Source organism: Notolepis coatsorum (genome assembly GCF_963971535.1).
Source record: "Notolepis coatsorum genome assembly, chromosome: 6".
Taxonomy (NCBI): domain Eukaryota; kingdom Metazoa; phylum Chordata; class Actinopteri; order Aulopiformes; family Paralepididae; genus Notolepis; species Notolepis coatsorum.
The window spans coordinates 73,968,808-73,982,107 of NC_140170.1; the positions used below are offsets into that span (position 1 = coordinate 73,968,808).

Consider the following 13,300-nt stretch of genomic DNA (forward strand, 5'->3'; position numbering starts at 1 on the left):
CACAGTGGAGGACAGGCTTGATTTCCATGGATACCTTTCTATTTACTTTTTTACCCCCCACATACACAAAGTGTGTATCGTGCAAACACAGTATGTTTCTCACATTCATTCAGCTATACAGCTATCATTGATGAAAATGAGAAGATGAAACATTATAATTTAGCCCAGTATCCCCCAAAAGACAAAAAGATTTTGTGATGTTGGAGTTAATGGTGTTATAATGACAGTAATATCCGATTAAATTATGTTTTAGCATCAAGGGGCCTGTTGCATGAAGATAGAATGAGACCCTTTGAAGATAAGATAATCCTATGGTTCTGTTGTGAGGAGGACATGTGATAATCAGACATAAAACTTACAAATGCAGTGGTGGCTGGTCCATAGAGGACGCTAGGGTGCCGCCTTTCCTGGTGGAAAGTGGTTTTGGATTTTTCTATAATAGTAGATTTCGACCGCTAAAAATATAATAAACATTTAAAAAATAAATAATAATTACTCATTTTAAGTATGTTTGTGTTTAAAATGCACAATAATGTGTAATATATAAAATATAAATCCTTGTTTGTGCGTCCTGTTCATCCCCTCTCTCTTCTGGGGCGCTAGAAATAGCGCAGCGGACTAAGCGCCTGTCTACCACCGCAGAGACAGTGGGATCGAATCCAGCTGCGGTACCTCCGTCCATACTGACACAATTGGCAGTGTCAGCGGGTGGGAAAGCCGGTGGGGTGGGTCCTGCTCGTTGTAAACAACAACTCCTACAGTTCGGTCGGGGCGCCTGCACAGCGAGGGAAGGATCTGGGAGAGGTAGTGTGACCCTTCCACACGTTACACTCCCCCAGTGAGAGTCCGCTCTGCCAGGTGAAAAGAAGCGGTGGGCTGGCAACACATGTGTCGGAGGAAGCATGTGATAGTCTCCGCCCTCCCAGACCGACGGTAGGGGGTAGAGTGCGCAACGACCAGCAAGGGGATTGGGAATTGGCATAACGACTAACATTGGGATGGGAGAAAAACGGAAAAAGGAGGGGAAAAAAAGATAATAAAAAAAAAAAGATACATACAAAATGGATTTATATGTAAGTAAGTAAGTAAGTAAGTAAGTAAGTATTTATAAAGCACCTTTCATACATGTCATGTAGCTCAAAGTGCTGTACACAAATATAGGCATATATAACGATAAAAGCAATAAAGTCACAGTGATCAGTTAAGATCAATGTTTAAAAAAAAATATATAATAATAATAATAATAATAATAATAATAATAATAATAATAGTAACGTAAAAATGAAAATAACGTAAAAACAGTCATTTGCTTACCAGTTTGGGAGAACAGGTCCGCACAAACATGTCCGCTCAGTAGCAACCGGAAGTGCACTAAACCAATGCACTTGTATGGTAGGTAGCAATGTTTAGCTCTTATAACGCTAGTGTAGTTACGTTTTTATCAGTGGTCATAGTTGGGTCCATAGTGCTTTACCAAGTCCCATGGATCCATCAGTGGCCGTGTATTGTGTGCGTATGTACCCGTTCCCTCATGTGGTCAGTGGCCAGAGTTGGGTCCACAGGACTTATCCAAGCCCCATGGACCCATCAGTGGCCGCGTCTTGTGTGCATATGTACCCGTTCCCTCATCTAAAGAGTTGGGTGCACATGACTTTTCCAAGCCTTACGGATCCATCAGTGGTCGTGTATTGTGTGCGTATGTACCCGTTCCTTCATCTAAAAAGTTGGGTCCACAAGGCTTATCCTAGCCTCATGGATCCATCAGGTTTTTCCAAGCCATAACTATTTGTAAGCTAGACTGTATAGGTACGTTTTTAATTTTCCTTTAAAAATGTGTATGGAGCTGGCGTTTCTGATGTGTGTTGGTAGTGTGTTCCATAGTTTTGGGGCATAGTTGGCAAATGCCATACTTCCTATCCTCTTTTGGTTTCTGGGCGTGTCTAGTAAACCTGTAGTGGATGACCGTAGCGTTCTTGAGGGCAGATAACTAACTAGGGAATTTGCTATGTATTTTGGGCCTTGCTCATTAAGAGCTTTATATGTTAGGAAAAGGACCTTAAAATCAATTCTATGAGTTATTGGAAGCCAGTGCAGAGTGGCCAGGACTGGAGTGATATGTTCTCTTCTCCTTGTATGAGTTAGTAATCGAGCTGCAGAGTTTTGGATAAGCTGAAGCTTCCCAATGGTTGCTTTGGGAAGACCAGTGAACAGTGCATTACAATAGTCAAGCCGACTTGATACAAAAGCATGAATAAGTTTCTCTGCATCCTTGGGGCGGCTAGGTGGTGTAGTGGGCAAGGCACTCGCCACCAGTGTGGAGACGCTAGGATTCGCGTGTTCGAATCCAGCTCTCCACATTGTTTTTCAGTTTGGCTGGTCGTCCGCAGTAATACACATTGGCCGTATTACGGGGAGGGAAAACTGGAGGGTGGGGATCGAACGTTGTGAACAAGCGACTCCTACAAGTCGGTTGGTGCGCCTGCGCAGTAGAATCAGGAAGTGTCGGGGGCAGCGTGAGCCTCCCACGCGTTACTCCTCGACACTGAGAGATCGAGCTGCGCAGGTGAAAAGATGCGACTGCTGTTACCTCAAGTACCGGAGGGGACTTGTGCTATGTATGACTTAGTCCACATTGCAGCCGGCTTGTGGGAGGCAAGAAACAGCGTTCGTGACAGGGGAGGGTTGAATTGGATGATACGAAATTGGGATGGGAGAAAATATGGAAAAATGGGAGAAAAAGTGGATCAAAAAAAAAAAGTTTCTCTGCATCCTTTTTATTTACGAAAGGTCTTACTTTCACTATGTTTCTTAGGTGGAAGAATGACGTTTTCATGGCCTTATTTATATGAGACTTAAAGGTCAGGTCTGAGTCCAAGATGACACCTAGGCTTGTAACCTCAGTCTTTACATAGGATGACAGACTCCCCAGGTTTTCACACAGCACTTCCCTTTTCGCTTTTGGGCCGATCAATAGGATTTCGGTCTTGCTTTCGTTTAATTTTAGGAAGTTATTGTTCATCCACTTGTTTATTGCTAACAGACAATTTGTAATGGACTGTATGGCTGTAGTGTTATTTGGTTCTGCGGAGATATATAGTTGTGTATCATCAGCATAACTATGGAAGCATACATTGTGGTCTCGAATGATGTCCCCGAGGGGCAGCATATATAGTGAGAAGAATAATGGACCAAGGCAGCTTCCTTGTGCAACTCCAAAGCTGCTGTCATGTTCCTCGGATACATTGTCTCCAAGCTTAACATAGAACCTTCTCCCCTTAATGTATGTTATGAGCCAATTTAGTACATGATCGGAAAAGCCAACCAGTCTTTCAAGACGACTGATCAAGATATTATGGTCAATCGTATCGAACGCTGCACTAAGGTCCAATAGGACAAGAATTGAGACTTTGCCAGCATCGGAGTTTAGCCTGAGGTCGCTAACTATTTTGGTAAGGGCAGTTTCAGTGCTGTGATTTGTTCTGAAACCTGATTGTAATTCCTCCATGATGTTATTATCTTTGAGAAAGGAGTTTATTTGTACTGAGACTATCTTTTCTAATATCTTGCTGATAAATGGAAGGTTCGATATTGGCCTATAGCTTTTTAGTTCGTTTACATCTAAGTTTGTTTTCTTTAGTAGTGGTTTTACTACAGCCGTTTTAAATGCATCTGGAAAAGTGCCTGTTTGAAGAGACATATTTATGATTTCAAGGACATGATTTGAGACACTATCGAACACCCGCTTGAGAAATGCTGTTGGTATAGGATCGAGGCAGGAGGTGGCAGAATTACACTCAGAGACAATCTTACAGAGGTCAGGTAATGTAATACATGTGAATTCCCCCATAGTTATCTCAGGTGGGTTTTCACTCACAGCCAGATCTATATCAGCGGTAATGCTTGCTCTAATCAATGATATTTTTTCATTAAAGAAAACTGCGAACTCTTCACATTTTGTGGCTGATTGCTGCGGTATATGGGGGGGTGGTATGTTAATCAGCCGGTCGATGGTGGAAAAAAGTACCCTGGAGTTACCCATGTTTTCTGAGATCATTTTGGAAAAATATTCCTTTCTCGCAAGTTGTATTGCCTTATTGTATGCGCCCATGGCGTCTTTGTATAAATTAAAGTGAGCTGTGAGTTTGAATTTCCTCCATTTTCGCTCGGCTATCCTACATTTTCTCTTGTTATCTTTAACATTGGTTTTATTTAACCATGGAGAGATTCTATCAGTTTTTACCTTTTTAACCTTCAGAGGGGCAACAGTATCTAACACTGTTGACAAGGTGCTGTGGAAGTTTTGCACTTTCTGATTTAAGGAGGATTCACTGCATTGGTCATATGATTTCATCATACTAGAGAATTTTGCTTCAGCTCTAGCGTCCAGAAGCCTTCTGTGAACTAGGAATTCGCTTCTGGTCTTATGTAATATTAGGCTTGTACCATAGAACACACAATAATGGTCAGAAATTGGAATTTGTTTTACTGATACATTCTCAATGTTTAGCCCTGTTGTTATTAGTAGGTCCAGAGTGTTGCCATGTTGGTGGGTGGCCTCGTGAACATGTTGCATCAGTCCAAAACTGTCCAGTAGGTTCAGAAACTCACAACCCCTGGGGTCATCCTTTTTGTTGATATGAATGTTTAGATCTCCATTAAGAATGATTCTATCATACCTGGTAATGCAGATCGATATGAGTTCTGAAAATTCCTGTATGAAGAGTGGCGAGTACCTTGGTGGTCGATACAATGTCACACATATTACTGGCATTTCTGTTTTCAATACAATAGCAAGGTATTCAAATGATAAAAATGTTCCCAGGTCAATATCATTGCACACAAATTGAGTGGAGATGATTGCTGCTATTCCACCTCCCCTCCCACTCTGTCTGTTTGATTGATAGAATTTAAAATTGGAAGGGCAGGTCTCAATCAGTGTTGCTACACCAGTGATATTGTCTAACCATGTCTCTACTAAAAACATACAATGTACACCATGTTTTACTATGAGTTCATTTATCAGAAATGATTTTTGTTTCAGCGCTCTAACGTTGAACAGTGCTAGTTTTAGCTGTACGGGTTCTGTAGTGGGGTGTGAGATAGTCTGTGGTTGAACACTGATATTGATAAGGTTAGATTTACATATGGGACGTGATAATGAGTAATTGATTAGTCTTTTGGTGATCAGAATCGGGATGACACTCAACGTGTTTTTTTGTAGCTTAGGCTGCTTCTGTATATAGTCTACAGAGCTAGATATGGTTGGTTGTCAGGCCAGTGATGCTACACTTTGTATGACGTTATGTATTAGCACATTTACCCCTGATATGTTTGGCTGGATGCCATTGGGTCTGTAATGGTCTTTCCTGGACCAGAGCAGATCAAAGTTATTTATATAGCAATGTCCTATAGTAGTACAGTAGGTCTGTAGCCATTTGTGCAACCAGAACAGACGGCTAAATCGCTCAGATCCACGACCTATGGATGGAATGGGGCCAGACACAATGCATATTTTACCCAGGCTTTCAATAGTGAGTATTAGTGATTCAAAGTCAGATTGGAGTTTAACGGATTGTCTAGCCATTACGTCATTTGCTCCGATATGAATGATAACGGTGTCGGCGGACGGATATCTGTCGATGATTTCGGGAGTACACTCAAGTAAGTCAGTAACTTTTAAACCGGAAAAACAATACGTAATGCCGTGTGGTATTTGCAAAAACCTGGTGATGGAATCTCCGATGAGTAGGATCTCTGGCTGTTCATGGATGCATTCCCCGTCGTAGATGGCCAGGTTTCTATGGTGAAAAGCCGCAGGAGTAGCGTCTGCATTGTTGGCGGGGTTTGATGGTTGGTCGGGCAGCAGCGCCGTGTGGAGGGGCTCGTTCACAGCGGCATTTCCATCGATGACACTCGCCGTTTGAATGATCATACTGGCATGGGCTGCAGAGCACCGCAGACGAGGACGTTTAAACTTTGGGGAGTCGGACCCATCGCGTGAGTCTGGGGAGTTTGGCGATGCGAGAGCAAACAGGGCAGAGCGCTTTCTGCTCTGGGTTGCAGATATATTTCCATGGTTGAGTTGTGAGCTGGAGAGGGCCGCCGTCCTGGCAGCTTCGCTTGGAGCCTGGCTAGTAGCTAGGCTAGTAGCTAGCATCGGATAGTCTTTGAGCAAAGCTACATTACTAGCAGCAGGAGACGGAAACGAGGGAGAGCCTAGGAGGCTGGGATCATTACAAAGAGGATTGAATCGGTTTGATAGTTGAGGTGAATCAACGGGATCATATAGAGGAAGGGAGAGCTTCCTTCGGCCCCTCACCACTGTCGCCCAGGAGGGACTACTGGTGCAGCCTGCGTCCGCTTGTTCCATGCTAGCCAGCCTGGACATGAGCTCCGTTTGACGCTTGAGAAGATCCATTACTAGTATCTCGATGGTCTTCAGTTCCGTTCGCATTTCTGCGACATCTGACGTTGGAGCCATTTCCTCGGGGGAGTTTAGCACTGTGAGTACTGTAGCGTGTAGCTGTAGCTATGGCAACAACAAGCTCCGATAGCTTAGGTCACGTCCAGTAAAAAGTCACATAAAACCAATAAATCCAACAGCATAAACGATAAGAGCAAAAGTCACAGTGATCAGTTACGATCACTGGTTAAAAAATGGTAGAAAGAAAGAAAACAGTCTAAAGTTTGAAAGTTTGGGAGGTCCGCAAAAACACGTCCGTTCAGTAGCAACCGGAAGTGTAGTGGATCCAACCAACTAACATAATATGGACACATTTATGGAAAGTTCAAGCCCGGACCACAAAGCTTCTCGAAGGGTTAGCTTGACACGCGACGGCTCTTCCAATTCGTAAGTGATGTTCTACAGGCAGCAGAAAAGGTGTTTTTTTTGTTCTGTAGTTACTGAAACAGATTGAATATGGCATCGCCCCACCTAGAATAATTTTCACCAGCCGCCGCTGTACAAATGTGGTCTGTGTCTCGAGAGCTCGGCCACAGTGATAAACTCTGACACATGTCCAAATTATTAAATCAACATTGAAAAGTGTTTCCCTGTCGCTCTTCCGACAATGCAGAGCCAACATAGTGGGGGAACGCAAAGGGACAATCAGGTTTACTCTAATGAAAGGTAAAATAACTCCAAACACTGCACTGTATTTACTTAATTACAATCTTAATCTTAATACTTAATCTTAAGTATCAATCTTAATTACTTTGAGATTAATTGTGTGTCAGTGTTGCGGATCTGAAATCTTTGTAATGGTGTAGCGTCTCGGGACAAATGAGATAAAAAAAAGCCAAACGATTCAGGGTTTTCCCTCAACATCTCCACGATGCCTGCGAGTTACGAAACACCACCTGGTTCTCCATAACCGGACGGGTCTCCCCTACATTTTGACACTGGGACTGGCATTCTACCACTCCAGGTCACGGAGAACACTAACCCAACATGAGGAGCGCCCTTATCCAAAAAGATCCCGGTGCCCCCTCCCACGCGCACTCGCTATTCGAGTGGAACACAACTGATTGATTGAACTGAACAATTTGCCCCGCTGCTTTCAGCCCCTTGTCCATGTCGCGCCACGTATGTGCTCCATGTATCCAAGCAGTATGTTCATGGAACTGGTCCCTGCACTGGAACTGAGGCTATAAAGAATACATACATACCTACCTGGGTTCCATCCTAGAGGCAAATCTTTCCTGTGACAAAATGGCATCCAATGTAATAAAAAAAGTCAACCAACGGACTAGATTCTTGTACCGGATCTCCTCTCTGGTAAACAAGAATACCCTGAAGACTCTGGCAGGAGCACTCATTCAAGGGTACTATGACTATGCATGCACCTCATGGTACCAAAGCACCTCAAAGGCGCTTAAAACCAAATTACAAACATCACAAAACAAACTGGTCAGACTACTACTTGACCTGAACCCCAGAACCCACCTCACCCCTGCCCACTTTGACAACCTAGGATGGCTTAGAGTAGACGACAGAGTACAGCAACTTGCAATGGGCCTGGTCTACAAGATACACTATACGACCGGGGTGCCCATGTACATGTCAAAATACTCCCCAAAGGTCAGTGAATACCACAACCACTACACCAGAGGAAGCTCAACAAATCATGTTAAACCCAGATTCGGCTCAAACAAGGGACTAAACACGTTTCGCAATTATGCCACAACAATGTGGAACGCCCTACCCAAAGCTGTAAAGGAATGTGAATCCCTGCCCACATTCAAAACCGCTCTTAAAGAGCACCTACGGGAGGCTGCAATTCGAAACTGACCACCGTAAATGCCCAAAACCCCCACCACCTCCTAATAGACAGTCTCCTCCCCACGCATGTATATATTCCCTCCCCACCGTATGTATATTTCTCTCCCACCCACCCACCCCCTCCTAATGTACAGTCCCCTCCCCATCATATGTATATACTCTGTCAGGATCTAGGGGTAACAGTACTGTATATTTGAATACCGTTTATGTCACAAATGTATCAGTACTAAATACCTATATGTCCCTATGCCATAAATGTCATGTATGTTGTTGTGTATGTCATAAATGTCTATATGAATTGAAAATGGGGGACCCTGATGGAAACAAGACAAACGTCTTTCTCAGGTCTGCATCCCCTTAACAATTGTATGTATTGAGCCGTACTGTATATTGTACCCATTCTGCAATCTGTTAAATAAAGTTTTCATTCATTCATTCATTCATTCATTCATTCATTCATTCATTCATTCATTCATTCATTCATTCATTCATTCATTCATTAAACCAAACTGACAATCATAGAAGGAAACACTCAAACCATTATGTGCAAATAATACATATGACATATTGTGACCCATTAGATGAATTCACCCTGTACATAAAGTCACATATAATGTGTGTTTGCAATAAATGTATTTTTGGAACACTTTACACTTCATGTGATTCACATGATCTCAAGATCTCATAGTAACTATTATGTAATAATGTTCATGGTATCACATTTGAACCTCCGCCTTCACTTACTTATCACATGTAATCACAATACCTTCATACAAACTATACATGTGATAATATGCGAAAGCAGTTTACATGTGATACGATGGAATTTACAGAATCACGGAAGCACACTGGGAATTATGGAAATCACAAGCAATTTGAAAACACATTGGAAATTAATGTGATGATGTGTGAAAGTCATGTGTGGACTACCAACCCACATTCTGAATTTACTGATGAATGCGTTCTTGGGAATCTGGACATGGAATTCTATCTCCTTGGGTTGTTCCATACGATTGACCACACGGCTGGTGATGACAGTGGTGGCATAACGACTGGTCACTGTGGAGTTGATATTGAAGCTGTAGATGTCCCAGTCCCTCTGAACAAACACGGGAAACACACGTCACACAAAAACAAAATGGAGGTCCATGTTGGGCTAGCGATATGGAAGGAACTGATAGTGTAACCTACCTAGATGAGAAACCTAACATCTATCGGTCAGCCAAAGAGGATTCTCCCCTGGCCAAAGGAGACATTAGGCTTACTAGGCTTCAGGCCACGGGAGAAATTAGGGTTACTAGGCTTCAGATCAAGAAAGATATTAGTCTTATAGGCTTCAGGTAAAGAAAGATATTAGGCTTACTAGGCTTCAGGTCAAGGGAGATATTATGTTTACTAGGCTTGAGGTCAAAGGGGATATTAGGCTTACTAGGCTTCCACAAGGGCTGCTCTGCTAAACTCACGCCCTTTGACCTCCTCCTGAAACCAGAGTCCATGCAGTGTTTAAGAGTCAGATAGTCCTAACAGTGTTTAGTAATTAAGAGTCAGACAATCCTAACCGTTCTCAAGTTCACCAGCCGTTAACTCTCCAGCAATTGGCAGCAGAAGTCTATGGCTGAACGTGCTCTTCATCTTGGCTAGCTCCTCATAGATGGGGTGGGAGGGGTTTTCCAGGATAGCATCCAGCTTTTTCCTTGTTCTCCTCTCTGCCACCATCTCTAGTTTGACCAGTTCGACCCCCACCACGGAGCTAGCCTTCCTCACTAACTGTCTGGGACACGGCACCTCTGTGACCCTCCTGGATTTGACCCCAGGTCCCCCGCATGAGAAACCAAACATGATTTCAAGGGGAATTCCCCCTGGTCAAGGGAGATAGCATGCTACTGTATGGTGACGGTCACTAAGTGTCAGTTCACATGTCACATTTTGTTATTGGTGATGATAAGAAAGCTATTCCTCTGTCATTATGACTTTGCATTTAGTTGGCTAAATCGATAGCCTCAGTGTCTTCAAGATGAATTGGCCAGTTTTATTATAACCTTATTATTACCTTTTTAAAACAGGAACAATTAAGAGACTGGATGGATTAATTGTTGTCTTCATGCAGGCTCTTCTAGGAAAGAGCTCACATACCTTTATATATTATACTACAGCTAGCGCCCTCTCACAATCAACAGGTCTCTCTTGTGGCTTACACTATAAAATACCATTTTCAACAAGAAGCTACAGTAGGTGGTTTTAACACTATAATAAAAAGACGGTACATACACACATACACAAATAAATAATTTAAAACATAAACAGTGACCACACATATTTTCTTCAGAATGGGTGGCCCCAACAGGAATCAAATCCCTAACCCTTACATTGCTAATGCCATGCTCATAGTGCCAAGCATCCTACCCATTGAGCAACACAGGTCAATATGTGAGACAAATGGGTTTTTTGTAATTAATTCAGACAACAGCATTGTGTAACACAGTATTGGCGGCACTAAGATAAGATATTCCTTCGGGGTAAACAATAAATCAAATGTGATCCCATGGATGACAGTGGAATTACTGGCCAGCTGTGACTGTTATTTGGATGGTCCGTGTGAACGGTGACCTCTGGTGACCAGCTGAGCCAAGATGGAGTGGTGTTTTCCATTACAGCAGACCGGACGGCTTAGTTAAGACATTCATTGGTCAAACTGTGGAACCCCCCCCCCATCAGAACTTCATTCGTCTACTATCGTCTGAATACGTAATCACGCACACACAAACACACACACACACACACACATACACACACACACACACACACACACAAACACACACACACACACACACACACACACACACACACACACACACACACACACACACACACACACACACACACACACACACACACACACACACACACACACACACACACACACACACACACACACACACACACACACACACACACACACAAATCACAAAACATACATGTACGCACATTGAAAGAGCATAGAAGGGCATCGAGGGTTCAGAGCCGGCAGGTCCTTCACCCAACACGTTTTGGTGTTTGTCAAAGAGACATAGTCCACTGATGAAGCACATACTGACAGATCTGTATGGTCTACCAACATTTTTAAGAAAAACATATTATGCCAGTAAATCCCTATATATGATTATTGAGACTACCTAAATGTTTACCGTTTACTGTGAGCGATCTGTAGTGCAGAATTTCCCTCGGGATAGATAAAGGATTTCTATTCTATTCTATTCTTAGAATTTAGAGAATCGTATGTGGCTGCTGGGCAACCAGTTATCTAACATAATACCTGTACTAGTATAACAAACATAGATGGAATGAGGAAGGTAATGATATCTGAGGGCAGAAACTATATGTTTCTTATGAAACTCTCTGAAGGCAGAGCTATATTTTCAGAGTCAGGACACTTAGTCTACCACACACTGATCTGAGACAAGCAGTGAATAACTCTCCTACCACATACAGAGTAATCACTGATCTGAGACAAGCAGTCAATAACTCTCCTACCACATACAGAGTAATCACTGATCTGAGACAAGCAGTGAATAACTCTCACCTACCACACACAGAGTAATCACTGATCTGAGACAAGCAGTGAATAACTCTCCTACCACACACTGAGTAATCACTGATCTGAGACAAGCAGTGAATAACTCTCCTACCACACACTGAGTAATCACTGATCTGAGACAAGCCACGAATAACTCTCACCTACCACATACAGAGTAATCACTGATCTGAGACAAGCAGTGAATAACTCTCACCTACCACACACAGAGTAATCACTGATCTGAGACAAGCCACGAATAACTCTCACCTACCACACACAGAGTAATCACTGATCTGAGACAAGCCACGAATAACTCACCTACCACAAACCGAGTAATCACTGATTATAACCGTGAATAACTCTCAAATGAGCCAATCTTCTTTCTGCATTAAAATCCATACTGTAAACGACTGATACGTAATATTAAGTAACCTACAAACAAAATACATATAGTTCTATGTTGCATCTATGCAGTGTCATCACATGTGTAACGAGCAGGTGATCCATCCTACCTTGTTAGGTGCCGTGGTGGCGAGAGCCAGCAACAGGCCAAGGAGGGTGATCTGCACCACTCTCTCCATAACGACGAGCGCACGAATGACACCCGGGACGTTCACCGCTCCTTTTAAACCCAAATACACAGAGGAACAACGTCCAGTCCTCTGTCTCACTTTCATCCACACACACGTGCACGCACGCACGCACACACACACACAGATACACACATGCACACATGCGCGCATGTTCAGACCTCCCCCCACTACACACACACCCACTTGTTTAGACAAGGCCTCACTTCCCACAAGTGCACCACCATAACTCCCCCCCCCCCTGCTCTGAATGTTCCCGAGAATCACAACACGGACAGACAGGAAGTATTCTTGAGTCAGAAGTGAGTGAAGTCCATTAGGTGATCTATAGAAAACACGTCACTGTAGCTGAAGAATATAACATGCAGCTTTCGTCAAGCTAATTGGATTTGAAAGGTGGAACAATGATGTGCCCCCCTGCTGTGTGGATGTTGTGTTCAAGGAGCCCGCTACATTTGTAATTAACACATTGGTCGCCAAGAACGACTTACGCCGTTTTTGCCCGCCATGCGTCGAATGCCAACAATGGCGTAAATCGTTTTTGGGATCAATATTAAATTTTTTCGCCATGGCATTCATAATTTATCCAGTCTCCCTCCGGACTGCAGAGGTACCCTGTATGAGATTGCAACGCCTCAATACCGCCGCCTGGTGGATGGTCGGGCGAGTTACACTCTCGCCAAAACCGGAAGTGGCACTGGTGCATCGAGGAAATCCCTCCGGCAGTAATATCTTGTTACGTGGATCCAGACAAACACTATAGTGCATTTGGATCGCTTTCTAAACTCAATAATCAATATGATTTCGCCGTTTATTGCGCCATACAAACCGGAAATGGATCTAAGAGATCGGCGT

General features: G+C 43.2%; 1 protein-coding gene across 1 annotated transcript in view; it reads right to left on the reverse strand.

Annotated features, from left to right (window-relative positions):
* Nucleotides 1-12,436, reverse strand: part of itih3b.2 (inter-alpha-trypsin inhibitor heavy chain 3b, tandem duplicate 2) — a gene marked incomplete at both ends in the record, with an annotated part of 65,352 nt that extends 52,916 nt beyond the window's left edge. Inside the window, 2 exons of the mRNA XM_084315632.1 lie at nucleotides 9,220-9,380; nucleotides 12,368-12,436. Coding sequence (XP_084171758.1) covers nucleotides 9,220-9,380; nucleotides 12,368-12,436 — 230 coding nt within the window. The remainder of the gene's footprint in view (nucleotides 1-9,219; nucleotides 9,381-12,367) is intronic.
* Between the last annotated feature and the right edge of the window lie 864 nt (nucleotides 12,437-13,300).